This window comes from Dinoponera quadriceps, unplaced genomic scaffold (assembly GCF_001313825.1).
Source record: "Dinoponera quadriceps isolate SergipeBrazil2010 unplaced genomic scaffold, ASM131382v1 scaffold707, whole genome shotgun sequence".
Taxonomy (NCBI): Eukaryota; Metazoa; Arthropoda; class Insecta; order Hymenoptera; family Formicidae; genus Dinoponera; species Dinoponera quadriceps.
This window is the reverse complement of record NW_014555450.1, coordinates 1,319,334-1,347,047: the sequence shown is the minus strand read 5'-3', so window position 1 is coordinate 1,347,047 and position 27,714 is coordinate 1,319,334. Positions and strand designations below refer to the sequence as shown.

At 43.0% G+C, this 27,714-nt stretch overlaps 2 protein-coding genes across 6 annotated transcripts; both read right to left on the bottom strand.

Annotated features, from left to right (window-relative positions):
* Positions 1-47: 47 nt before the first annotated feature.
* Positions 48-10,797, bottom strand: LOC106744240 (histone-lysine N-methyltransferase, H3 lysine-79 specific). Of its 2 annotated transcripts, none has more exons than XM_014618823.1 (11): positions 10,156-10,796; positions 9,714-9,893; positions 9,288-9,614; positions 8,955-9,222; positions 8,040-8,721; positions 6,811-7,276; positions 6,141-6,743; positions 5,653-6,071; positions 5,371-5,595; positions 5,070-5,311; positions 48-2,719 (listed from the first exon to the last, which is right to left on the bottom strand). In XM_014618823.1, the coding sequence occupies exons 1-11, from the start codon at positions 10,231-10,233 to the stop codon at positions 2,277-2,279; spliced, it is 3,933 nt and encodes a 1,310-aa protein (XP_014474309.1). In that variant the 5' UTR covers positions 10,234-10,796; the 3' UTR covers positions 48-2,276. The 2 variants fall into 2 exon arrangements, with proteins under 2 accessions (XP_014474309.1, XP_014474310.1); XM_014618824.1 differs by lacking the exon at positions 48-2,719 and adding an exon at positions 2,770-3,704 and having other exon boundaries at positions 10,156-10,797.
* A 7,163-nt stretch (positions 10,798-17,960) lies between these two features.
* LOC106744275 (ras-related protein Rab-3) lies at positions 17,961-26,722 on the bottom strand. 4 transcript variants are annotated; one of them, XM_014618912.1, is made up of 4 exons: positions 26,396-26,722; positions 20,106-20,327; positions 19,178-19,468; positions 17,961-18,740 (listed from the first exon to the last, which is right to left on the bottom strand). In XM_014618912.1, the coding sequence occupies exons 2-4, from the start codon at positions 20,325-20,327 to the stop codon at positions 18,585-18,587; spliced, it is 669 nt and encodes a 222-aa protein (XP_014474398.1). In that variant the 5' UTR covers positions 26,396-26,722; the 3' UTR covers positions 17,961-18,584. The 4 variants fall into 4 exon arrangements, with proteins under 4 accessions (XP_014474398.1, XP_014474399.1, XP_014474397.1 ...); XM_014618913.1 differs by lacking the exon at positions 26,396-26,722 and adding an exon at positions 23,472-23,745; XM_014618911.1 differs by lacking the exon at positions 26,396-26,722 and adding an exon at positions 21,551-22,804.
* Positions 26,723-27,714: the final 992 nt, after the last annotated feature.

Here is a 27,714-nt window from a genome sequence, read left to right as displayed (position 1 = left end):
AAGTTCAAGTACTTGAAAAAGTATAATATTTTAACGTCTCTCTTTATATATTTAAATACATATACACATACGTTTATAAAACCCGCATGTTCGTTATCGTTTCGGAAATTTGTGTACAAAATGCATACTGGCACCTGTATGTTTCAAGACACCCGGGATTGTGTCAACGACATCTCGTGCATGCCTTCTTTCCGCTATGTGTTTCCTTTCTCTCGACATTGATCAATTACGGTATCGCGACGACGTATTGTAATAACTTCAGAAAAGACTGATGGTATATATCATCGCTGATATGTGTAATATGTAGCGATAACAATACGTAGTTGACTTTAATTGACAACAATTCGAATTCTTAGATCCTAAGATTAAGATCGGTATCAAATTTGTCATTTATTGTACGATTGATGCGAATCACCTCAATTCTTGCCTCGGTGAAGGAAATTGCGACGATTACTACGCTTGAGAGTATTCGCACTCATTTCTTTATCGGGAATACCGCTAGAAAAAACTGTTAGATGCGGGAAGGTGGAAATAATAGAGAAAAACTTTACTTGTTACAAATAGTAATAGTATTAAAATATTTTAATAAAAACAATAAATAATAGTTGCGATCAATAAAATTAATAATTAATAGAAGATTCGGCAGTGTGTCCGACATGCTTGGCAGAGGGCTATATCGTTACAACTATAAAGACCCACAGGAGATTATTAAATAATGATCGATAACTAATTCTCTCAAGATCTCCCAAATCACGAAGTGTCCATCGTCCTTCCCTATTCGCGCGCGTGTGTACATACATACATACATACATACATATATATGTATATGTATGTACACATATATGTACGTGTGTGTATGTGTGTGACAATAGGAGAAAACGTAATGAAGGGAGCTTTATACAATCAATGTCGCATCGGCATATGCCGTCGGATAAATTGTCAATTCGAAATACTATTACTTGATTACTCTACTCGTCTCTCGCAGCACCCACACGTGGTGCCCAATACGGGTGCACCACTCGAAACTATGTAAACTCACTCGCAAGTACCATTCTTTGGATATTTCACGTATATAATTGTACAACGACGTGTGTAGATGCGCGTGCAAAAAAACAAATTTTCACTTCTTTCCCGCCAAGTGACTATTTCATCGCTGTTATAATAATTCTATGAGCCACAGTGAACACTTAGGTATACATCTTCCAGTGATTATGGAAGATTTAGCCGCATATAAAATTTGCAGCAAATATTTGCTACGAACACACAGAGGTTTTGCTGGCTTGCTCTTGTTTTCCTCTTTTCTTACCCGATGCTAATCGATTTCGATCAGTCTATCGTAATGAGCGCCTGTAACGCACGCATGATACAATGTTTCCCTAGCATGCTTCTCTAACGTGTCTAATATGCAATAATTATGTGTGTCATGTATACTTGCGTATGAATATGTGCGTAAACAGGCGCAAATTACAAAATTCTTTTACACATTATATACAAATACGTGACATGTCAATGACTCGATAGTATCGTGTGACTGTGTTAAAAAGAGACCAAATTGTGATAATAATTATTTACAAAACCTTACCGAAATAAGACTCCGACTACTGATATTAAGTTAAAATACTACGAATCGAAGAATAATGTCTGGTAAATTTGTGTAAAGACCTTTAAATTCCTCTTAATACACGCATATATTGCTAATAAGTTTACGATCTCATTCCGTCAAGCCCATTTCGAACAATATTAACGAGAATTCGGGACGGAATTTCACTTGTACGAGAGCGCTTAAATACTAAGATTTATAGACAGGTACATCTATAAATCTCCAATTGTTTTCCAAGTTTACAAAATCTACAAAATTTTGCAAACATTATAAAATTACAAGCAAAATTCTGTTCCGTTTTCCATAAGGTATTATAGGTCGTCCGAAGTGCGCCTTAGCCTCATATCCCTCCGTCTCTCTCTCTCTCTCTCTCTCTCTCTCTCTCTCTCTCTCTCTGTGAATATATCGTGCAACAAAACAAATTTTGCACGCACTTTTTTCGGTATTAATACGGTTCTCCCGTATGTGTATTATCGTGTCGTACGATTAAAGACTTGCCTGTAATTTAACACGATACAAGAGAAATAACGAAACACAAATAAATTATAAATGTACAATCGAAAACAAGGGTTCCCCCTTATACACGGGTAGGGGGGAGGGGGGAGGGGGAAAGCAGATATTCCACGTTTCTCCAACGCGGACAAGAAAAACTATCTTACGCACAGTAAAGATAGAGTTAGGATTGCTCGTCGTTCGAAGGCCATTGTCCCGAATGATGATTCCAATCCCAATCTTTGCCTTTAGGACGAAACTTGCTAGTGCTCGCGGCATTATTCCAATCGCGGTGAAAAAACTTCTTCTTAAAGTGATGTCGCTCAGGATCCGGCTGTCGTTGGTATTTCAGAGGTACCGAAGAGGTGGACGCGCTGTTCGAAGGATTGGATGGATTCAGAGGACGGGGACTGGTCGGAGAGGGTGTTCTCGGGGGCCCTATCGCTTCGTCCGGAGACGGTACTACCGGCGGCGGTCCCGTTACCGCGCTGTCTGAGCCTAATCCACTGTCGGGACTTGTGTTCACTCCTTCGGTCGATCGTCTGCGTTTATCCAATTCTGTTGATGCAAACGCGACCAAACGATCGAATCCCGAACTGATGCGATCTTGCCAATCGGCTTCTCCGTCTGCAAAATAAGTCTCATTTATCACTATTGTGATGTATGGTACACAACGAGGCATCAGGCAAGCGATATGTAATGTCACGGCAAATTTTCATAAAAATAAGCCATTAACCCCCGTATGATACATATTTAATCATTACGTGTCCCCTCTCTCTCTCTCTCTCTCTCTCTTTCTCTCTCTCATGAGTCGTTACGTTGCCTATCTAAATCTATACACGTGTCTGACAAGTCACGCGACTCACCTTGCACAGCAATATGTACAAATGTATATTATTCTGAGAAACTCCGCGGTAATATATTGCAAGTAAGGGTGCAAAATACTATTGAAGAAAGAGTATGCAGGTAAGTGAAAATTAGCTTTATTCAGCATCGCAATGAGGAATATTAATCTAAAAGAGTTTCTCAGTCGCGCTGCTATATCGATTTCTTTTAGCATGCTGAAACAATATGTACCAACATAAGTAATTTCTTCTATAGCAGCAGCCCGAATCGGAGAGTGGACGGATGCTACGTTAAAAATGAATAGAAATTCGTCATGCAACATGCATTAGAGGGAAAACCCAGCGATTAGAATATATCCTTCTTTTATTCACACAACATGCGCCTATGCGTACGTAATAATTCATCCGAAAATCTTGTATCCTTACGCGAGTCTGGCTTATTTTCATGGAAACTGACTTCTAATCGGCCTTTTCACGTATCTTTCGTAAGGGGACGTATGCTGCCCGCGCGCGTACGTAGCAAACAATATATTCTGATCTTTGCGGATAGAATTCGAATAGCGAAGTATTGAATTTTGATCAACTCCCGTGAGATAACTCACCGGCGACTAATTGTATTGACGAACCAACCCACAGGCAGCCGTATTTTTTCATTTCTCCCTCTGATCTGTGTGTCTCAATCTCTAACAAAACAAGCTTCAGGGAGTTCTCTGAGCGAGATCGAGTATGTGACAGACAGAGCTAACCAACAAACAGCTACAGTGCATCTAACAAATACAGCAAACAACAACAAAAATAAATATAAATAAATAAAGGTACCACCTCCGTAAAAGATAAGCTATTAGTGTGCATATAAATATATAGTGAGATGCATAGTGGATAGTGATACAACGGTAATCTAAGAGGCAAAGTGGTGTGCTTAGCGTTGTATAACTATTTGGAGAAAATTTCCTATGATATCTCTTTCTTCGATGGTCTGTCAACAGTAAATATTTTACGTTCTTCATTATGCATAGCTGATAAAAAGAAACGAATGCTGCTGTATGCAGGCAACGCAAACGAGGAAAGATATTCTCACGGAAGATGCATCGAAACATCTTGCTTCTTAGACTTACTTATTTAACTCGGCTTTAATTTAAAGCGCGAATGACGGGCTGTCTGACGCCAACCATCACGTAGTTTATCATTGTGAAGAAAAAAAAGTCTCCCACCATTTTGCACAATATTACAAAGGCGTCTTAATAAGTAAAAAAAATTCGCTTGTTATTGGATGCAGGACATTTTTGTTTTCTGTAGAGTGGCCTAATCTACAAAAGTAGATTAGCTAGTTATACGACAGGCGCTAGTAGTACAACAGCTGTCACATAGATCTTGCAGATCAGGCCGCTCTGAACAAAAATGTCCATTTTGCAAATAAATTGTTGAGTTATTAATTAAAGAAGCTCCCTACTCTGTATGGCCATTTTTACTAATTAACAACTCGAAATTTTGCGTGTTGCAAATGGTAGAGAATCTTTCTTATTCACCTAAACTTCAAGTATGTGATGATTGTCAAACATCCTGTACGTAGGCAATCCAGAGTCAGCTAATAACTGGTTAATCGAAATTAATAATGTTTAATATGGTTAATTTTAACCATAGTCTAACCAGTTACATTAAAATGCATCAACATTAACCTTTTTTTCCTTTTTATACAAGTCGATATAATTCATCGATATCGATAAAATCGTTGGACCACGTATAAAATGAGAAAAAATAATGCCAGCAAAATTCGCTTTTATCTCTTGAACATTCCTTTTTTTGTATAGAATCCTCAAACAGTCGATGTTTCCTTTAATAGACTACTTCTTTTATTACCTAATCTACGATTAATAACGATGCGAAAACAACTTTGCACGATTAACTTTATCATATTTTAACACAACTTTGAAGTTAGCTTTTGTTTTATACATTAATTTTTCATTGAACTCGGTTAAAAGTAAAAATTGCCTCCAACCCTGGGGGGCAGATCTATATAAACTCGAGACACAGTAACTATCTCAAACATCGTACGGCTACTATACAAAAGCATATTCGATCATTCCAAAGCGTACGACTAATATATTCCGTATAACGGTGGTCATTCCACTCACCGTCGTCAGCCATAGGATTTCGTTGCTTCCGCGTCGTCATCTGAGGCTCATCGACTAGCGGTGTCGACATATTAGAATGTGGTTCCACGAGGGGACTTAGGGATGCTCCGCTTACCGACGATACAACCGCTTCCGTTTTTATTGATACAGAAGCTTGCGACTGGCAAATCGCCGTGATCGCCGTGCCGCTAGTCGCGGCGCTACTATTGCTTGTGTATCGTGAGTACGGTTGAAATCTAGAACTGCACAAGCCGAGGTTTTAGAATATCGGCCAAAGTCGAGATTTGATCAACGTCACTACCTTCTGCTGTTGTTGGAAAGGTCGGCTTTGCCGTTCGAGTTGTTCAATATTCGAGCGTGTAACGAGGCCGCGAGACCTTCCACGGCTAACAATTCTCCGTTTAACGTGCTCTGAGACGAATGCAGAGACGATGTTGCGGGATGAGATTGCGAGAGATTGTCGCTCGTAAAGTATGACTCGTGATAAGGCTTGATATCCGCTCGCGGCAACTGGACCGGCGTGTATCTGGAGGGAAAGAAACGGTCTGAGCGTCGCTCCACGCGCAGGTAGAAACGAGCGTACCTCTGCGGTTGCGTCACCGGGGTGAAGAGCACGGATGATCTCGAAGTGGTCGTCGGGGTGGAGGAGATCGGTACGTAACTGGCTACATGGGCTAAAGTCGACAAGCCAGCGTCTCCCTCGGCGCTGGCCGGCCTACTGATGGGCGAGTACACGGTCTCGGGTCTCATCATCGCGCTCATGTCCACGGTGGCGTTTATTATCGACTGATTCGATATCTCCAAGGTCCTCTCGATCTCGCCGTTTACCAGCTCGCCGATCGTTCTAGCACCGAGCAATCCATTCCCACCTACGACAAGGCGATTGTCATGACTCGACGATTGTCTAGAATCGACCGTCGATCTGTCGGATGTCAAGTGGGACGATGAGGAGAGGCGTTCTTGCGATAGATGACGGCGAAGGGCTAGTTTCGCGGGTGAGACCTGCAACACGAGCGGTGATACGTTACAAATCTGTGCCCTGCTTTTATGCCGGCGTTTTCGCGCGCTCACTTGGGTATAGTCCGGAGTGGTGACGTTCTGCAGTAACGTGAGGCGTTTCCTTTCGGGCTCGCACTGATTCTGCAGCTGCAACTGCAGCTGCTTATTTCGGTTCTGCTGATCCTCGTTCAGCACGCTCGTGATGATGCTTTTCAATCTGTCCTCGAAATTAGCCACCCGGGGTGGCTCTTGAGTCCTACTTGTCGGGTCTTTAGGGGTGGCCACCTGCTGCGATTGCGTGAACGAAACGGACGATGACGTGGTGGAGAAACTGAGCGACGCCTGCGGCAGTCTTGTCCTGGAATTATTGTTAACATTCGGTCTATTCGGTATACGGCCCGCCTCGATCTGCCTCCCGGTTTCCAAGATCTTTTGCGCCAATATTTCCGGATTATTCTCTTGTATCTTGCCAATGTCCGGGACATCGGGCCAGTCCTGCGACCTCGAACGGCCCTCTCTGTTTTTACGCGTCGCTCCGTTCTTGCCGGCCTGCGACTGATGATTGAAATTCTGTTTACTCCCCGCTACATCCCTCTGCTGTTGAGCCATGGCGGCTGCTTGCTTCTCGTTGCTTGTCCTCTCCAATACATTCAGCTCGTGCTCAAGTTTCGAAACCTATATGAAACACTCTTACTTTTTCCACCACTTTCATTGCGAGACAACGGTAAAGAGAAATGCATACTTGAGAGTGCAGCCGTTTGCGCTGGGACAAAGTGACGGAAATCTCCTTCAATATGTAATCCTGTGTGAGCGTTTGGGACAGATTCGATATGCCGTTAGCTTGACTGGTGTATTTATCCTGCAGCTCCTGATGCCTGAGCGCCACCAGCCTGTTCTGTTCGGTTTCCATGGACGCCACTTGCGCTTGCAATTTGCTCGCTTTAGCTTGCAGCTGCTTATGCCGCAGGACTATCTCCTTGGCTTTCGCCAGCAGATCCCCGGGTGATGTAGCATTGATACCTAATTCAGTCATTCTCGCCTTTAGGAGAGCTACACTGTCGTCTATGAGAACTTTGATTTGTTTCTCCAACTGCGCCGCTCTCGACTGAAGCTTCGAATTTCTTTCTCTCTCCTTCGAGATATCCGCATTGACGGATACTCGGTAACTAGGAGTCCTCATCGATTCTAACATAAGCATGAATTGGTCCCTGTGGAAGTGTTATGACACGAATGAGAAATGAGTGATACGCAACGCACTAATAATACGGAGGAGAGAATGGTTGCATTCAGTACCAAAATCAGTGAGCGGCTGTTCGTTTTCGGATGTATTGCTTCGAAGAATCGCGTTATCTAACGCAAGAGCTATTAACATGTTTGAAGACGCTCACTGAATTTAGTTAGTTATTCGTGAGCGCTCATCAGCGTGTATACTTTCCTAGACGAAAAGCTACATAATTTTGCTTTAGGATCACAGAAATAACTCTAGTTATAAGTGGGATTATGTATAATTGCTCCAATAATTTCGATTTTACGTGTATATTTTTAAAAGGCTAAAAATCATATAAAAAGTTTCGATTCAGGTAATGACACACGATGCCAACTGGACGTATAACTATTAAGAAAATATTCTTATTATTCGCGAAAGAAATCGCACTAAAATATAAAAATATCTTGCTTTTTTCATCCCTGTATGCAACTGAATAGGCTTCCGAAAAACCTTTTCAAGCTGTCCGAAGGACATATATTAAAAAAAAAAAAAAAAAAAAAAGAGATAGAGCGTCTTTTCTCTAAGATTTCCTTTCAAAGTTTGCGCTGTTTAGGGAGATAAGTGACCGAGATATAATTGCGCTCGCAAAAAAATGGCAACCGCTCACTGTGAACAGCTCGTATCTAGTATACAAGATATTTACTGAGCGTATACGGTACTGAGAATGCACGCAATATATATCAAGAAACAATTACTAGATGTACCTGTACATGTCCAAAAGAATTTGTAAAGCATATGGAGTCGCGGACGGAGCAGGCGGTATACTAAGTTCCTCGTGCACGGAGGTGGAATGCGACTGCAACGAAAGCGACAACGAAGAGAGTTGTTGATCTACGCAACCGGGTGCAGGCGGAGGCTTCTTCCCGAGAGCTTGAGGTGACGTACTGAGTAAAGTTTGACTGTGTAACAAGTCTAATCCAGATATATTGATCGCCTTCTTAGGTTTAGCTCTCTTGACGCCTCGTCCTCTTTGTCTACCTCTAGCTGGAGCCTTCGTAATGCCATTACTTTTTCTATTGAGCTTCCTCCGTATTTTATTCGGCTGCCGACGATTTTTCATCGCATTGTCATCCAGATCGGAGTCGCTATTTGTTCCATGTTGCTCCGAATGATTCGGGCTATCTAATTGCCTCGAAAGGTCTCTTTTGGCTCTGTCACTTCTTTCGTTCCTATTAGAAACCTTACTACTATTGCTGGCAGTGTTGCTTATCACAGAATCAGAGTTTTCATCTAAGCCACCTTGTTTATTGTTCTTCATGCGGTGGAAGTAACGTTCTAATTTAGTTCGATCAATAACGTGCAAATAATAAGACACTGGCTTACCAGTCCAAGAGACGGAACCTTTCAACGGCGACATCTCGGACACATGCATTATTGTGCCAATATCTGTCAGTAAAGACATCGAAATTATTATCATGGTGGATATTTGGAATCTTTCGCCGGTAATCACGGTCAGATCTTGTATTTAGGATCGTCTCTCTCATCTTCAGATACTTCTTGGCCAATGATAGGATTTCTGTAGCATCTGAAGATAAACTTGAGGCGGTCTTAAATACAAAATATGAGCCACCGGCTATTGTGAAAACAAAAAAAAAAAAAATTCATCACAAATATATTACCACTGAGATTTCTATCCGTTATTCGAAAGTTCAACGGACAGAATGATTTTGATGATACTATACGCGCACCATCTCGTAAATCGGCGAAGCGTAATTTCAACTGATGGTCAACCGTTGGGCCGAACGCAAAATTATTAACAAATACTATCGTAGCTCCGGTAATGCTTTCGCGATGTTCGTCTGCTAAAAAGTCCCCTTTCACCAAACGGTACTCGCCACAGCGTTTCCCGTACCAATTTAACCATTTTCGAAAGTTTACTTCCATACTCTGCGGAGGCACAATGATTCATTTATACATCATCATTTGATTATTCTTATATATACGGTATGTACCTGCGCATATTTCGACGGTACATCGGCCCTCTCTACACCGATGCAGATTTTGCATAAGGTTGCAGCTGCCATTTGAAGAACCACCTGACCTACTCCAGAGCCCAGATCGACAAAGACATCGTTCTCCGTCACATTGACCTGATCGATCATTTGGCACACGAGTTCGTAACTTGTTTCTCCGTAAACCTCAGGTGAAAAAGGCTCGTATTGATTCAACTTATCTGGTTCGACCACAGCTTGATTATATGTTTGCTGCAATATATGACGAAGTAAACCCCTACTAGGTCTCTTATTTAGTCTCTGGGATGGTAGACTAGTGCCTTTCTCCTATGGATGTCCAACAAACCATTTAGAAATATATATGTGACCGAGTATTCTGTGTGCCCATTTAGTATCGATTCATTTTTATATAAACGACAAACATACCAATTGTACTAAACTATCGATCGCTCTGTTGAATCTGTCGCATAAGTTTTTCATACTTTCATAATCTCTGGTATCGTAGTCACAAAGAATATTATTTTCTAAAGGTAATTGCAGGTCTGGCAAATCTTCGCAAACCCATCGCATGGTTTCGACAACATCCAGTGCTCCATCGTGACGGTCCTATGAAACATACAATATATATTAGGGTGATCTTATCTTCCAAAGCGACAATGTCTCGCAAAGCATCGACAGATCATCGATCTCAACGCCGATAGTCGCAACCGTAAATCACCGACTGGAATAAACAAGCATTTCATCGGAACCGCTGATAATTCGACTTATCCGATCGTCACGTGAGATCACTCGCGCCCGATCAGCTGTCTCACTTGTGGCTACGTTGTCCTCCCCCCTCCCTCTTGGAAAAAGAAAAAAGTCTACTCACAGATCCCGATCCGGAAGTAAGTGGCCACTGATACACGATCGGTTCGGCTCCCGCTGGCGAGTGTAGACGCAGCTCCATTTTCTTCCTCGTGTTCCACAGGCGAGAGAAGGAGCGGACATACGCGCGCACGCACGCACGCACGAATGCACGTACGCACGTACGCACGTACGTACGCACGCTAGAGCAAGACGCTCTCTCTTTCTTCCCGCACGGATCCGAGGGACCCGCTAAACCTCAGGGTGACGTGATGTAACGTCGACCGAGTGACTCGCCGTCCGTTCGGAGGAGCAGCCAGGCAAGCCAATAACAAGAAAGAGGCAGTGCTAACTCAAAACAACGATGATTATCACGTCGACGGTCACCACGTAGATGACGCTCACGAACCCCCCCCGCACCGCGGTCGCACCACTTCCTCGGACATGAAAAAGCGCCCACGTTCAGCAGAGCTACGAGGTGGCCGTGGGTTATCCAGCTTCGCGGCCTGCATGCGATCTACGTGCTACGGGGAGGGTACCGGATGACTCAACGAGCCACGAATCACCAGGAATGCGCTGAACGCACTGTTACGGGGGAACACTCACTACAAAACACAGACTATTGTGCTGCACTTGGCGCACGGGGGGGATGACGACACCAAAACATGGCGAACATGGCGTATGTACGTCATACCTCTTCCCTCTGACGTGCATACCCGCGCGGCAGCACACGCGAATGACCTGAACTTTTTGCGGAAACACAACGGCGGATCCCCATGCGTCCAGTCGTGTCCAATAGTAGAGGGTCCTCTTCTTAGTGTGACGGAAATGCTCCGGTAGGTGATTGGCTAATTTGATATGAAATTTTCGGATTGGGGCTTCAGCGGAAAGACTCTAGGCCGATGTGAATGGATGTGTTACCATCGCAAGACCGTGCTTTAAGTACCGGTCTATTATTATCAGAAATTGACCAATCACAGTTAATTATTCTCTTCACATTCGACTGTGATTTGTTAATGAGGTTTAAAATATCTATTATAGACCAAGATTTAATCAGACTACGGATTGAGATTGAATTGAATTTGGCCAATCAGTTAAGTGAATTCAAGTTTAGTGAACTTTTGCACTGATTCGACAATTCAATCCGTCTCATACGGGACTCTCCGCTCATCTTGACTACGGGCAAAGCTTAACTGCAGACAGTCGGCTTCTTCGATGTCAGTGGCTATCAGCCATGTTGCGGGTTATACATTCGTTAACAAATACGTAAAAAGTTTTCTCTTTAAAATGCCTCTATCATATTTTCGAATCAAATAATATTTTGCTCTGAAAAGACAAAGACGAAGTTTAAAATTGAGCGGTCGCCATTTTTCGCTTAACTCGAAATATCTTGACGAAAATGAACGATAACATTAATATAGCTGATGTGCTTAAAAACTAGAGACTTCAAGCTTCAAGGTGCTTTTCGAACGATCTCGATAGCATCATTATTGCGAAAGTTACAGCCTGTTGAATTTCGCCTATGTTTTATTAAAATTAAAAGTATGACTGATCAGCTCTTGAGTCATACTACTTGAAAAAATAGAAGTACGTCTGACTCCATCGTTTAGTCGTATCACGACCTCGATTCCTCGTTAAGTATAGTGGCGGCTCGTAGCGGAGGTCCTGAAACTAAATTTCAGAAATAACGTTTACGGAAATATTAGACCCGTTATTTCTGAAATTTAGTTCCAGGACCTCCGCTATGGGCCGCCACTATATTTAACGAGGAATTGAGGTCGTGATATAGGTCGGATAGGCTTAAATCCTAGACCATGTACACACTTTTTGTATGCCATTTATTTTCAATAAAAAAAAGAAAAAAATGAGGTCGTGATCTTTGGCCAGCCAATTCCGAGTGCTAATTCTGTATTCACGCGCAATTTCAGAGAGACGCAATACATTCAATGACGCACTTCTATTTTCATCCTGAGCGTAGAATAAAACGAAGGAGGACGGCATAGTTTTCCACGCATTCCTCGCGGTGTTAACGACAAATTAATTGATGTCATGGAAATAAGAATTATATCTAAATTTTTTAATAAGATAGAACATCTAATAATGTCCGACTTTGTCGGTGTTTTCCTACGAATTTATCGGTACTCCTCCAAGAGTTTTCTCCGACGAACGCCGGAGAGCAAACGCGTTCGTCGCACTTCGTTTCGTACGAAAATCGCACGAAGAAAAATGTTTTGCTCACACAGCAAATTGTCATTATAACGACAGCAAAAAGATTTATTAAGAATATCAATTGCTAATTATGTCAACTAAATTTAATTGCTATCGCAACGACTTTTTAATGCAACAGCGAAATGATGTTTCCCGCGTGACGAATCTTTCTGCTGTCATTATAACGGGTAATTTGCTGTACCGGCGAACCATTTTTCTCCGTGCGGTTTCACTTTGGGTCCCTTGTGTAAGAGAAGTGTTTTCCCCACATTTTTTTCCATCATTCTTACCTTCCACCTATCGAAGGCGCGTTCGATCGCCTGCAGAGGTTCGTTGGAGAAAGAAACGCAATAAGCGGCACAACGTAATTCCCGTGGAGAAAATTGATCGCTGACTGTATTTGTTTCTATACAATTAAGCTCTGTCTATATATACGATCGATGCTGATACACTGGCGTACATAATGAAGCTCCGTCGATATAAGCTCCAATTCCAAGGGAAGTCAATCTCTCCTCGTGGTGAAACCACGATAAATCGGTTTTGTTATTGAAATTCGATTAACACGGCCGACAATCGAATGTCTTCTTCCTTTTCTTTTCTCCCTTTCCTTTTTAATGCACTATGCAAGGCGAATGTGACTTGCAACGCGGTCGTAAACTCGCGCGAATAATCGATAATAATTCTGTCGAGACGCGAGTCTCGATCCGCGAAGCTCACCGGAGGATTCGGTGGTTGCGGCGAAACGAGAACACACCCTGCAGAGAATAGTTCCATTAGAATCGACAGGACTCCGACGTTTCGTTCTCGAAATTATCCCGATATCAGCTTTGAGATCGCAGATCTGTTTGCGCGCGTTTTCGCGACCGCACGAGAAAACCGTCCCTTCGATTCGTCGTGGTTCATCGATGTGTCTTTTCCCCCCCCCCCCTTTTTTTTCGTTTTTCTTCTAAAGGACTGTGGTGGCGGTAGTGGTGGAATTGCACTGGGATGAGAAAACTAGCCGAGTCGTATTCTTCGTCTCCCGGTCGAGCGAGATCGCGATAAGCGCGACCGACAACTACCAAATTGGTCCTCCGAATTGTTTGTCAATGATTTGTACACGTGTTGCAAATTATAGATTTACTCCACTGCTCATTTTCTTTTTCTCGTTTCTCTCTTCTTCAACCTCGTCCGCTCGCTCTCGCGCATACACGCGCGCGATTTGCGCAATGATTCCACTTCGCAACAATTATTAGCTTTCTCTCATTTTTTTTTTAAATATATATATATATATGTCTATATCGTTTACATTTGTCGCTACGTCCGATTTCTCATTGCAAGTTATTTCCCGAAATATTGCGCGCACACACACACATACACACACACACATATTCTTTCTCTCTCTTTCGTTGCGCGCTCGCTCCCATCTCTCATTAGCACACACTTGCGCGCACACACGCATACGGACGTTCTCTCTCTCTCTCGGGATCATTAACGGATTGTGCACATATACACGTACAATTAACATATACGACGTAGCGGTCGTTGAGAACATCCATGATTGACTTCTGCTACAATTATACAGCTTATTTAGAGTACAACTGTCCGTTACAAATGGTCAACGTGTCGTCTGCGCGGTATAAGTTTCTCATTCATCTTTTCTCTCCACGTGTTTCTCTCACTCCCCCGCGTTCGTGTCGTGTGTGGAGTGTAGGTTATCGTTTCATCTCGTTAATGGTAGTTATTATTAATATTAGGCGTATATATATAGTACAGTTTACACACCGTACAATACATACATACAGACGCCCGCGACAACCGGAAGTATCTATCACTTAATTAACAAAGTTTCCCCTTCGCGTCTCACCGAATTAACACTCGTTGACTACATCTAGATCAGACCGGTTCGTCTAAATCTGTTTCTGCGCTCGTCTCCTTTCCTCTCTCTTTTTTCTCTCTCTTTCTTGACAAAACATAATAAAGTAGAAACACTCTCTTCTTTCGCTGTGTATGTGATTTTAATTTTACTCTGTAGAGTATCCACAATAAAAGAATATTGTGTAAATAATGATCCACTGAAACTTTTGCCTTATTTTAAGAAGGTAAATATGTTAAAGAGTAATATGTTACAAAGTGAATAATTTAATATACATCTGTGTACCTTTTAATATATTCCCATGTTAAGGTAACAATTCCGATGGACTGTTATTTACTACGTAAAATCTTCTACTATGTACGTGCCTCTTATTTTGCCACGTTTTGCGGTTAGATATAATAAAATATAAGACCACGCAAATAAAAAATAGTCTGAAATGAATGACAGATATTCTCATGTATAAGCGAGAATATTATAATATTCTCAGAAGAATTTCAGTAATTGATTGCATATAATACTCGCATCAAATTCAATGAAATCCAAATCTTCTAAGAAGATTATAAATATTCTTACTTATACATAAGAATATCATCGGTTTGTTTTCCATGCGGAAAATTTGACACTCGAAGAAAGATTATACCGAGTTTCCTCGCCAGTCCCACTTTCGCCTCTACTCGCTTTGTATCAACACACACAGAGGAAAGCTCCGAAAGGTGAAAGCGGCGGGAGTCGAAACCCTAAACAATCTCGAGCTCGCGAAGTGGACGAGCAGGCGGACGTCCGCTCGTTCGTGACGAGAAAGATAACTAGTACGCGCACAGTGCGTCTACGCTATCTAAAATAGAAATCGATATCTCAAATCGACCGTCTCCGTCCGCCGCCTATCTCATTATATTTTCGATCGATCGTTATCGCGCAACAATTAGTGCGGTGTCGCGGGATTCGCACGGCTAAGTTTAACGCGTTATTACATTACAGATTCAATGATAAATATCTTCTTCCTTCTTTTCCCCCTTCTTTTTTTTTTTTTATTATTATAATCATTTATATGTACAGAGGGCAGCCCGCCTAGTAGGTTTTTAACGCCGGACGACGACTGAAGCGGGGACGCCGGTGCCCCCTCGATAATTGACGCCAGATCGATGTTCTCCTGTTCTCCTCCTCTTCCTCCCCCCGACCGTTTCGCCGAATCGTATTTAGCACTTCGACCTTCGCCGGTAGGATCCGGTGCTAATATTCGCTAAATAATCGCCTCGCCCGTAAATAATTTCGCGCCGTCGGCATCGATGGAATCGCCGAATGACAATTATTGATACGACACATATGAGCGCCGCGACGCGTCTCTATCGTCGGTTCAATATTTCTCTAACGAAAACCGGATCTTTCCGTCGTAATCTCTTTGCCGGAAGTCCATCGAGATGGGTAATTGAATTTGGTTACGCGCCGAGGAACCTCCAGAAATGGGCGTCCTTTTCGCGTCTCCGATGAATATTATTTTGATTATCCAGGCGGAAACGTAATGAAATTTGCAGTTCGCCGAACCTGGGAGGAAGTGACATCCACGGTGGGTGAGATGAAAGCGCGTCCGTAAGTATCGACGATAATTGCAGCGCGATCGGGTTCTCGATGACAAGCGTTCTATTTGTCGACGAAAAACGCGGGATGTCATCGGGCGAAAACAATTTGCGCGCGATCATCTCGTCGCCGAGGCTCCGGGGCTAAATTTACACCAGAGTTCGTTCGCCGACGCGTCAGCGAGTGGTCGACTGCGTAATCGAATACCGTCAATTAAAGCGCAGGTTGAAAAACGCGCCGGAGAAAAACATCGGGAAATAAACTCAAATGCTTCGGAGATGCGCACGCACTGTAAATCCAAGTATATAATTTTACACACTCATGTATATAAAATCATATATACGGTAAAAAATATTTTGTCCTTGTTTTCGTGTTAAATTTTTAACATAACCCTGTATTAATTTAACATCGCGCTAAATTGTATTTTCTGGCCGCAATTCCGCATTTAATCCTTCAACTCCTCGCGCAGCTCTCCACGAACGAACGGGGCTGAAGCGTTTCTTTGCCTCGTCTATCAAATACTACAGAACACCGGTTAAATATGTATACACACCGTTTCTATAAATAAATATTTGTCTAGATATTTTCTCGGCTAAAAGGGTAATTGGTTTCTAAAGCTTCGTGCACATTTTTTTTATGTCTACTTCTACCAATTTAAATCTAATCGACGATTAATTCAACGGAAGTGACCGATCGATCGGTTCGGCTAATTCGATTGTGTTGAGCCGATTAGATTTAATTGGTGGAAACGGGTATTATCGATTAGACACGAGGAGCTAAAGGGTTAAATCCATCCCCTGCGTTCTCAATCGATCATGCTCGTCTGAGTGCGCGGTTTGTTCCGTCGAGCGATTGATTGATGTTTATTGTCAGACTTTGGGCGCATCTGTACTCACGAATCGCTCCCTTCATTTCTGCGCGCGTGTCAACATCGAGTGAGCAACAACGTCCCTGTTCTATAACGATCATCGTCATTAATTATTATCAACCGCCGAGAACAACGTCGATGCGAATAAGAAACAAACGCACCGAGCGCTATGCACATTTTGCGCGTCTAATCTCTTCTTCTCCTCTTACACGCGATTTACTCCTTCCTTCCCGTTTGTTTCCTTTTCCTTCCCTTTTTTCTTTCTCTCGCGAACAGAAATCGAGATCGGCGTCATTTCACATTTCTGGATTCAGATCTCGATGCCATAGACACGCGAAAATCGTTCTCTCTCTCTCTCTCTCTCTCTCTCTCTTTTTTAGTAATATAAGAGAGATAAAAAAGTAAAATTTCGACGCGCACCAATTATCCGCGCATTTACTGTTTCGAATGTATGATAACAAATATAAATTTAGTAGGAGTTTATTCTGAAAAAAAGATTTTGGTAGAATTATAAAAAAATACTAACTTGAACTAGTTACATTTTATATTAGGTGTAATTATGCGAGTATATTTTTCTAATCATTCAAGCGAGCCTTCCTCGTCAACGACTATTAACGTGACTTGTGTCGCTTTCTTCTTAGATGGAAAGAGAAAATCAATTGAATATTAACATCGATTACTTAATTTTTCATTAAGTGACTGTTTGAAATAAAAAGAGTAGTGTATCATTTATCTATAAAATAGTTTCATACAACAATTGTGCGATAGAAACGAGCGAAGATCGGTGTAAGATGCAACTTCTCGTGTCTGTAGCATGGAAATTCGTGTTTACCGGAATTACACCGACTCCGTTTCTGACAATGAAACTGTCATAACTATCCGACGTTTTTTCCCCTGAAAATATATTGTTAAATACATGCAAAAATCTAAGAGACCCATATTTTTTTATACGTGCCTATATATCAGTATTTTAAAAGGTGTAACAATCTCTCAAAGCTAATCTGGCACATTTGGTTCTAATATCGCTGAAATTATGAGATGTCCTTCATAATAAGTCTATGTAATTTTATGATCTTTTCTGCTTGTTGTTGAGTAATAAGTAAATAAATTATAATATTTGTGGTTTATATTTATACAAATTGCACAAATAAACACGTTCTTTTAGTTATATTCGTCTGTATAATATGACTATATATATATATATATGTATACATATATATATATTTCTATATCTATATCTTATTATTAATAAATTCGATATTAAATGCGCACATTTAGGAATGTGATATGGAAAGGGGAATAATGATGTTTATTCCATGAAAAATTTTATTTCTCGTTCCTTTATTTTGTATATTTTTATTTTGTGTATATATACACACACGCATATTATATATGTAACGAAAAGAAATGATGAATTAACATAGAATCAAATTATACGGACATATCATGAAAGAACATCTTTAGCAGCAGTTTCGGTGATACTGACTTGAAACCAAATGTGTCAGGTGATTAGCTTTTTTCCATCCCTTAAAACTGCATAAAAGACGTGTATAAAAAAAAATTGGTCTCCTAAATTTAACAAGAAATCTCAAGGAGAAGAAGATCGGACAGTTTCCTTGTTAGTCAAGCGAATGAACCGAAAGGAAGACCGCGGGTCGCTCGGTCCTTGACCAACTCGGTTGCCAATTTCGGATCATCTCGGAAAGGGTGAAAAGAAACAGGTGAGAACGAAAGGCGATCTCCGAAATAATAAATGAAATAACGAGGAAAAGTGGACTAGTTAACACGACACTCTCCTTCCTTCTCTTCTCTCCCTCTTTCGTTCCCCTACTACGCTCTCTTTCATACGCGCAATACACACGTGCACACACATACAACACACGCGCGCGTAAACACACGATCCCCCGTCTTCTCTCTTTCCTCCCTTCTTCTACGTGTCGCAGCGTTTTTAGCAATTACAGTTGGCGTTTGTTGGATTGGTCGGCTGATCGGTGAGTCGTTGACCCTTGTTCTGGGCCATACCGCCCGCCACCAGGGTCGGATCATTGTCCAAGGACTCGCTCATCTTGTCGCATATTATGTCCACTAGCTGCTCGAACACCGCCTGTCGAAAGGAGAAAATCGATCATCCGCGTGACCTCGCGAGAGGCGGGATCGATATGTTCGCCTCTACCTCGAGGTACGGCAGTGCAAAGCGAAGGTTTCCGCGTGCGACGGTGTCCGAGAATTGCCGACGAGTTCCTTTATTACTGTATCGACACGTAGAAGAGATTAAAGAAGGATCAAAGGTTCCCCTCGATCGACTGGGGATTCGTTCGAGCGAGTTTACACCTCAAAAGCACGATAACGAGAAGTAAACGGCGTTCTCGGGAAATCGTCGTGATTAGAACTCTCTCTCTCTCGATTAGAGATCCTTGTCACCTCAAATAAGGCATTAATCAATTAAAGAGAATGAAACGTGACACCAAACGGTTAATTCCTTGATCTCGAACGCCTCGAAGAGAAAGAGATTTTTCTATCGTACGCTACGTGGACACATACCTTGACGTTAATGTTCTCCTTGGCCGATGTCTCGAAGAATCGCACGCCTAAATGATCCGCCAACTGTCTACCCCTCTCTGAGCTGATCACTCTCTCCTCCTCCATGTCGCACTTGTTGCCGACGAGGATTACCTGGGCATTGTCCCACGAGTAGGTTTTTATTTGCGTGACCCAGTCCTGGACCGAGTTGAAGGACTCCTCGTTTGTGATGTCGTACATTAAGATGAAACCCATCGCACCCCTGTAGTAGGCCGTCGTGATCGTTCTGTATCTCTCCTGGCCCGCGGTGTCCTGTAACGACGATCAATGAACAATCCATCGCAGTGTATTACGTGTCATTTTTTTTTCGCTCATCACACACAATTATCGCGAATTCATCGTCGGTAATAATATTGAGATATATCGGTGTATCTCCGTACAAAATTCGTGCGACATTGCGTCCGAATTCTGCTCGACGATGATAATTTCATTTAACGAACGAGCGAGTGAGCGGAAATTTTGGTCATATTAAACTCGACAAATTTCGAACTGTTGTCCCACTTTGATTAAATAAATGTAGTTACTTAACGCCTCTTTCTCTATGATGTATGATCCTTCGAAAGGATTTTAGAATTATTTAATATTTTACCATACATACGATAATAAGTAAAATAATATAAATTTTGTTTCTTCGTAGCCTCTGGCCTTTTCTTTACTCACTGCCGTTGAAAGTGTATATGCTGATGTAGAGTGAAAATAACCGTTGATATTCGCGTTGAAACGTGACGCGTCGAAAGATTATGCGTAAAACATTTATCCTCGAAATAATTCAAAAAGGAATGTTCAGATGTAAATTCATGCGTGTAAGTATGTATGATTTCGGGAAAAAACGAAATTTGGCCGGGAGGAGCACACGCGAAATAACAAGCGTATCAAGAAGTATACTGACCCAGATCTGCAATTTGACCCTTTTGTCGTGTCTGAAGACCGTCTTCACCTTAAAGTCGATGCCTACCGTCGACACGAAAGCCGAGGTGAAGGAGTCGTCTGCATAGCGAAAGAGGAAGGACGTCTTACCGACGGACGAGTTGCCGATTATCAGCAGCTTGAACATGTAATCGAAGTTTTGATCCGCGGCATCTTTCTGCCACTTTGGATCCTGGCCCGACATCTGCAAAGGCATTGAACTCTAATTAGTTTGGGGAAGTTTATAAGAAACTGTGCTAAAATTCTGAAATAGAGCATTTGCAATGCCGCAGCTGGATCTAACGCTTCTGAGAAGGGACTTTTGAGTATATGGGCGCTTATAATTAATTTGACGAGGATTAATTCTTGGCATTTTTATGACTCGATATCAACTAACTATTTGTCCTCACACCGAGTACAAAGGATTAATAATTATAAGAAGTGACCGAATGCATTGTCACGAAATTGGTCGTTTTTACGGCACTTTCTCGATTATCTTTCCTCCACGGACCGACAATATTCAAGATGGTGGGACAAGTCACGAAGCCCGTGTGTCACAATTGACTTTTAGCACGCGCGGGTCGTATAAATCGCGACTCGGGACGAACAGGAGGAAGCCGTGCGACGCAACAGATGAGTTTACTGACGATCCGTTGTAATTTATCGAACCACTCGAAAATTGTCACGGGATCCTTAACGTAATTAAGGAGAAAGGGAAAGAAGGGAGAATTTTCATTTCCGGAGCGCATTCCTCTCGTGGAATCTCCGCTTTTCTCCTTTTAGATGCAAAGTTACAAACGATGTTCGATACGAGAAAATAGTTGAATTTTATCGGAGACTCTGGTAAAACCTCTCGGGTTATCCGGAAAATGCGCGTAACAAACACGCGTTCCTCTCTCTCTCTCTCTCTCTCTTCCCCTCTCGCAGCTGATGATGATGATCTCAATTAAACCGCGGGCGAAAAATTCAATTAAACCACTCGACCGTGAGATTTCTGAATCGTCAAAATGATCGTAAGCGAGCTCTAATTGGAAGTCCATCGAATTTCTTGCGCGTTTCTCTTCTGCGCCGTCAATTTTGCGAGAACGCTCGTTGTCTGTATACTCGTGATCGACATATGCTCCGGTACCGGTTTATTCCTCTGCGAAGTAATCTCGACAATGGACAGCATCCGGGTCATCCCCGGGCGTAGCTGGAAAACGGAGTCCTTAACCGGCACGTTGTATGCGTTTCCGCGCCTCCTCGACATCTCTTTCTCTTAACGCGCGTCAATACATTCGTCGTGACGTCTTCGTCCTTTTAAATTCCTCTCCTCTATCGCGCCTTTCGACCGCGCACTAGTCTTATTAACTGCAATCTCAGCCACTTTTTATTTCCAATTCGTTGTCTGTACCAGCTGTGATTTATTTACCGTCCGAGCGATCGTACTTTTTGAAGACCGGAGTTCATCGCCGCCGTGTTTCACCCGTGTTGCTCGGCTAAACGTATACCTCGATATCGCGTGAATTCACAACGTTTGAGACGCCAGGTCTCTTTTCCTCCTTCCGATCGACGAATTGGATCCTACTATCCGTCGTATTCCTCCGCGAAATATCGGCAGTACAATGTTGCTGTCGAACGAAGGCGACGTGGCCACATTCGTGGTTTCTTCCGCCCCACCGTAGTTCCTTCCGCGGCGATAACCCGGCGATAGCGTGCGGTTTGCGCGCAGGTGCGTACGCTCGTATCGCTTCGTACTACTCATTCCGGCCGTTCACTGTACGGTGCAATGTAGTTTGCTAATAAGAGCTCGACGAATTCAAGTAGAGAAGATTCTTCAGGGAGACGAGGTTCCTCTTCTCGGGAGAGTATCGCCAATAAGATCGCGAAGGGGAAGTTTTATCCGCGAGTATTTCTACGACTTCGGCGGAAAATGTCCCTTTGCCTACTTCTTAATTACGGGGATTACAACTTCGCCGGGGTTATATAAAACTTAATTAAGGGTGTGTTTTTTATCAACTCGGCGTTTGACGAGGGATGCAACGAGTGTCGGGGTGAAGTAACTGCTCGGTATGCGCGGTATAAAGTTTTTTTCTTCAATCCTCCACGCACGCGGGCTAATCTGTGAAAAAAGCGCGAAAGTGTGACGTAAAAATAGCGCGGATGTCATGCGAAACTATCGAAACGGTTTAAACACTCCTACGGTAACATTCTGTTTACTTCCCGCGGAATATACGAACGTTGCGAAAATAGCCGGAAGGGAAGCCTCGACGTCTAATCTACGCAACGTGACAGTAATTAACGACGGTACATCGCTCTCCTCATGCAGAAGTGACGTCCGGCCATGGCGACGGTAAGAACGTGAAAAAGAGGGGAAGGAGGAAAAGAAAAGAGCTTCCGAGCTTACATCGATTAACGGACTGGTCGGGAATAACTGCGGCTATATATGCAGTTGGAAATAAATCGACGGATCGAGAATTATAAATACGCAAGTGTAAAACCATGGCAGAAACTTTAAGAACCCGGTAGCAGAGGTCCTTATTGATTTCACGTTCCGCGCCGCACGACTCACTCGGCGAATAATAAACACGATCTCCGTCGACGCGTCTCCCGCGAAAATTTCATTCGCTCGGAGCGACAGACATGCAGCAAAGTTAACACGAGGACCGACTCGGGTTCTCCCCGAAGCGATATCTTAAGGAGGCTTGATCAAGCATTTGATCGAATATAAAATAAACTTTAGATAAGATCAGATGAGAAACCTGTAATATATACATGATAGAAAAGTTAATTGAACAAACAATACATATTTCAATCATTTTTATCGTTTCTGAAATATTTAATTAAACGCTGCATATATATAGAAATTTCCTAATACAACTAATTTCTTTTAATTTGACATATTTGTATATAAGATAGAAATTTAGGAAAAAACAGTCGTAACATTAAGGTTCGACGTTTCATTATACTGCCGTCGCTAAGTACAATGGCTATTATATATTTGTAGATTAGACTATATTATGAAGAAGAAAAGTACCATGTTGCAAATAACACGCACATTTTTCGGTCATTAATTAAAGAAGCCTCTATATATTTTCAAGAATTAATAACTCGAAATCTTGCGTGTTGTTTGCAAAGTAGTGGAGGACTTTTTGTCTGCTGATCTGGGACACTTTATATTAATACTTTATTTAAGTATTTGGATCGACTGACGCATAAATATAGTATTAATAAGAAAAATAAGAAATCATAAAATATTACGCAGATATAAAATTTATTATTTAGATAGTGAAATAAATGTATAGAAATTGTAGCTTAATAAATTTTCTTGAAATACGATACTTAGAAATACGATACTTAGCGAGCGAACCTCCTTAATCCAAATCGAAATTAAATTTTCCGCCGGCCGCGTGGATCCGTGCGAGTTTCGTCGATTTTCATCACTCACATACAAGTCAAAGGTTACTGGCGCTCGCCGATTAGAGGAAATATACGGATCGGGACGCACGATCTATTTCCGCCTGTCTCGGCGCGTATCACTGTTCGAGAAGGTAGGTGCGGAAAAAACGATCAGGACAATACGACGTTTCGTGACGATCTCGCGTCCAAGGAGCGCGCGTATAATTATTTCGCGATAATAGGGAGAGGATAAAATCTCATCCGGCGCGTCGTTCACACACGGCACGGAAAAGTGGGACAAGGTTTTCCGAGCGCGATAACGATATCGGCGCCATATGCCATATGTCGCCGTTAACAACGGGCCTGTTCTCATAGCGAGCGGAAAGAGAAGAAGACAAAGGAAAAGGTGTGTACTCGCGCACACCTGTGCGCGATGTTTGCTTCTCTCTCCCCGGACGGCTGGGAAGGTAATTGAGCGTTCCGCGGGACAAATGATGATCGAGGCGGACGAGCATTTCCACGGAGGTCAAGTGGAAATCGATGGCCCGGCGATGCCGACGGGACAAGTCCATTCGCACGAGAGATTACGAAGTTAGTTTTGCAATCAGCGCGGAAATATCGAATCGTCTTCCCGGCTCGAAGGAGGAAAGTACGAGTTTTAAAAGAGAGCAAATCTCGGAGGACGCGTGTCTCCTCTCGCGAGTTGAAAATGCTCCCAGTCCGCCCTCTCTCTCTCTTTCTCTTGTCAGCCCGCGCGTATTTTCGTGAGTAAAAAGAATGTTTTTCCCCCACTCGGTTTTGTATCCAATTATCATTGCAATGGTATCGGCTTAAAATACTCACTGATTATTAATATGTACGCAGAAAAAGAATTTGTCTCGAATCTAAAATAAATATTCTCATACGGAAGAAAGAATATTATAATCTTCTTGGGAGATGTTTAATCCTGATTTGATTGAATTTGATATTTAGTCTTGAATTGATGCGCTCAATTCAAGACTAAAAATCTCTTGAGAATGTTCTCGCTCATATATGAGAATGTCTATCATTGATTTAAGACTATTTATTCCTGTATATGTCTTAAGATGTAGCCATATTCTGATGAAATACTCGCCATCTGTCAGGATTAAGATCTTTGGGGACCATTTTCTCCGGAACGGTAAATCGCTACACTTTAAGACCTATATATTTGTAATCAGCTTGTTATAAAATCGTGCAGCAAAAAAAAGGGAAAATACTGCTTTTCGACGCTACTTCTTTTAATGCTACTCCGTGACACTCTTAAGGATAATTTGCGCTTACTTAAATGGCCTATAGATTAATAAAAATCTACTTTGACGACGCTTCTCTCTTTAATTCTACATATTGAATTTTAATGCTACCTCCAACACCTATTCAATCTTTAATGCTACCTTCGAATTATTTTCACGCTAAAACAGGGATGGGCGAAAATTTCGGTGAATCAAGAAAAAACGGTCACGGAACGCGTGAGAGACGGAAAAATTCGCAGGACAAATGGTCCTTCTCATTGACCGGGTTGCGGCGAGCTGCCTTTCATTGGCTCATCGGGGTGCGATTACGCCCTTACGTTTACCGCGGACGCATAATCATCCGATTCGCAGTCACGCTCGTCGATACCGTCGACGACGTATCGGCGACGAGTACAATGACGACGGAGCAAATATTTTCGGAGGATCGATTGTTAAAACCCGATGCCCGCCCACGCGCACCCGCCCGTTACGTAGTTTCGATTTCAGTGCATCGCAGAATGAACAGCAGCGAAAGATGGAGCCTCGGTTTACGTCAGAGACACGCGCGTTAGCGTAAGGAATATAAAGTCCTTAACGACCCCGGCGCCTACGTCGCGAACGAATAATCAACCCCTCTTTTGAGACACATTCGGCCGACACTGCGTCGCGACAACGATTTCTCGTGGAACTGTGATCAATATTTGTCGATTACGCTCGACGGAATAACAATTTGAGGCGAGCATCACGAGCTGTCGGACGATTGCAAAAATTAACATGGGAAAAAAGAAGAGGAAAAACAAATCGAACGAATCACGAGCGACGAAGTTCACGATCAGTCAGACGCGCGATCTTCGGTTGCATTCGCGGCAAATCGTTCGAGAATAAGATGATTAAATAATGAGGGGGCAGGGGGCAATTGTCCTTACGTGTCACGACAGCGCTGCGCGTGCACACGAACGCTTTAATTCCTTATCAGGGTGCATTCAGGGTGACTTGGAGGGATCGATGATGTTTCAGTGACGATCCCGAGGAATCGTCACTGACGATCATCGCGCTCGATCGACACTCAGCTGGGTGTCGGACGGCAGGTAGCTAACTTATCGGCGTCTTCTCCTTCCTCGTGAATTCGCGTTCCGAGAGGAAGAAGACAGATCTCGCGAGGGGAAAAAGGTCGGCGAGCGGAGATTGCCGGAGGAGAGCGCGTTTGTTTGCTCTCGCGTCACGACGGCATGAAACGCAGAAAGAGCGAGAGCGAATGGAAAGCTCGAGCCGAGAGAAAGCGCAGATCGTTCGGACGAACCACTGTGGCTTTCCCGACAATTTTCCACGCAAGAACGGTAAGAGAAGAGTAAGAGGGAAGTGAAAGGGGGAGGGGGGGATCGATAGGCGTTTTGCGCAAAACCACGAAACTGGGGTGTCATTCGAGGACAGGAATATGAAAAAGACCAAGATAGGAAGACAGGGAGAAAGAAAGATAGAGGAGAAAAGAGGGGGGGGGGGAAGAGAGCAATAGATGAAGGGAAATCAATAAGCGAGCTTATCGACGAGTTTACTCTCGGCGTCTCGGTTGTTCGCGCGAATCCCCCACACTGATGACGATCTCGCCGCGAGATCCTCGCGCACGTACGTCGAAGCGAAACGTCACCTGGAAGGGTTACTCCCTGAAGGTGGGAAAAGAGGTGGTCTCTCCCCGACGAATCCCGCACGGACGTCGTCAGCGGCGATGCGACGAGAGATGCGACGGATGCACCGCGCGCGCTGCGCTTCGACGCTGTCACCGATCGATTAATATTTATCGCACGGTGTAGTAACGCGCGCGGTTGACGACGAGGAGGGATGGTGCGGCCGACGCGTGGGATATACTTCTATCTACCCCTTTCTTTCGGCACACAAGGCGGAAGCAACCCGCTCTCGCACGGCGAGGGTTTATTTCGCGAGCGATTACAAAGAGACTGGACTGGTGGCTCTCGGTGAGGCCTCGCGCCACCGTAGACCCCGCGGGTATATAGCTAAAATATCGACCATTTCGTAGGAACCCCCGCCCGATCCGGAGGAAAAGCCGCGCTTGCGCCCGCCGACCGCCCCGACTGGCATCAATATAACCGCGAATAGGTGGGCCGCCGGGGCGGGAGAGAGAGAGAGGACACTTGTTGATCCGGGGCTTCCGATCAGCCGTGGAACTTCGTCGATCGCGAAGTTGACGATGAGCGGCTTTCCTTCTCTCGCTTTTCGTGCTGTGCTGCCTCCTCTTAACTGGGAACGGTTTCCCCGTCGGAAACAACATAGGCACGTTCTATTTATATTCCTGTTTCTGATCTTAAATCAGAAAATCACGCGCGCAACTTTTTTCTTTCTTTTTTTTTTTATAGAGAGATGCGTTCGGAAATTAATTTGGAGGAGTTTCGAAAATGTACATCTCGAGGGAGATTTATCTTGTTTATAAAGAGTGTTTCTTTTACGATGAATCTGACGTATAATTGAAAAGTATAAACAAGTAAAGGACACTGCAATTATCTCCGAAATTTCTGGAAGGATCGATCCGATAAGGAACCTGTCGTCGGTGTGGTTGGACGGAGATATCACGAATATTCAGTATGAGATTCATGATCGACCACATGTCCGTCTCGCATAGAATACTATACGTTCCATCTGTGGTAAGATCGGAGAACCAAGAGTTCCCTTGTATTTCTGTCGGCTGGAGAGCAAGTCTGTTCATGACTAGCAATATTGATTTCCAGTCAAACAGGAGTAGATTATCATTGTCAATATACTCTTGCGCACACATTTATTATCTACAAAAGTGAGCGATCTCACCTATCGCTTCGTCATACGTCAATTATATCGGGCTTATGAATATCTTCCGATCACTTGATCAAGTACCAATGACGTCTTCATTTCGCTTGAAACACAATTAGGTGATTTTTCGTTAGTCGTGTTAAACATTTTACAGAATATCACATTGAT

What these genes read in the sequence shown, in the direction of transcription:
- LOC106744240 (XM_014618823.1), bottom strand. Translation starts at nt 10,233, where the DNA reads ATGGAGCTGCGTCTACACTCGCCAGCGGGAGCCGAACCGATCGTGTAT. An exon ending in TACCGTCGAAATATGCGCAG is followed by an intron (nt 9,223 to 9,287) that starts GTACATACCGTA and finishes GTGCCTCCGCAG; the next exon opens with AGTATGGAAGTAAACTTTCG. An exon ending in CCGGTGACGCAACCGCAGAG is followed by an intron (nt 5,596 to 5,652) that starts GTACGCTCGTTT and finishes CTTTCCCTCCAG; the next exon opens with ATACACGCCGGTCCAGTTGC.
- LOC106744275 (XM_014618910.1), bottom strand. Translation starts at nt 21,371, where the DNA reads ATGTCGAGGAGGCGCGGAAACGCATACAACGTGCCGGTTAAGGACTCC. An exon ending in GGGTCAAATTGCAGATCTGG is followed by an intron (nt 19,469 to 20,105) that starts GTCAGTATACTT and finishes TCGTCGTTACAG; the next exon opens with GACACCGCGGGCCAGGAGAG. An exon ending in AGGAGAACATTAACGTCAAG is followed by an intron (nt 18,741 to 19,177) that starts GTATGTGTCCAC and finishes TCCTTTCGACAG; the next exon opens with GCGGTGTTCGAGCAGCTAGT.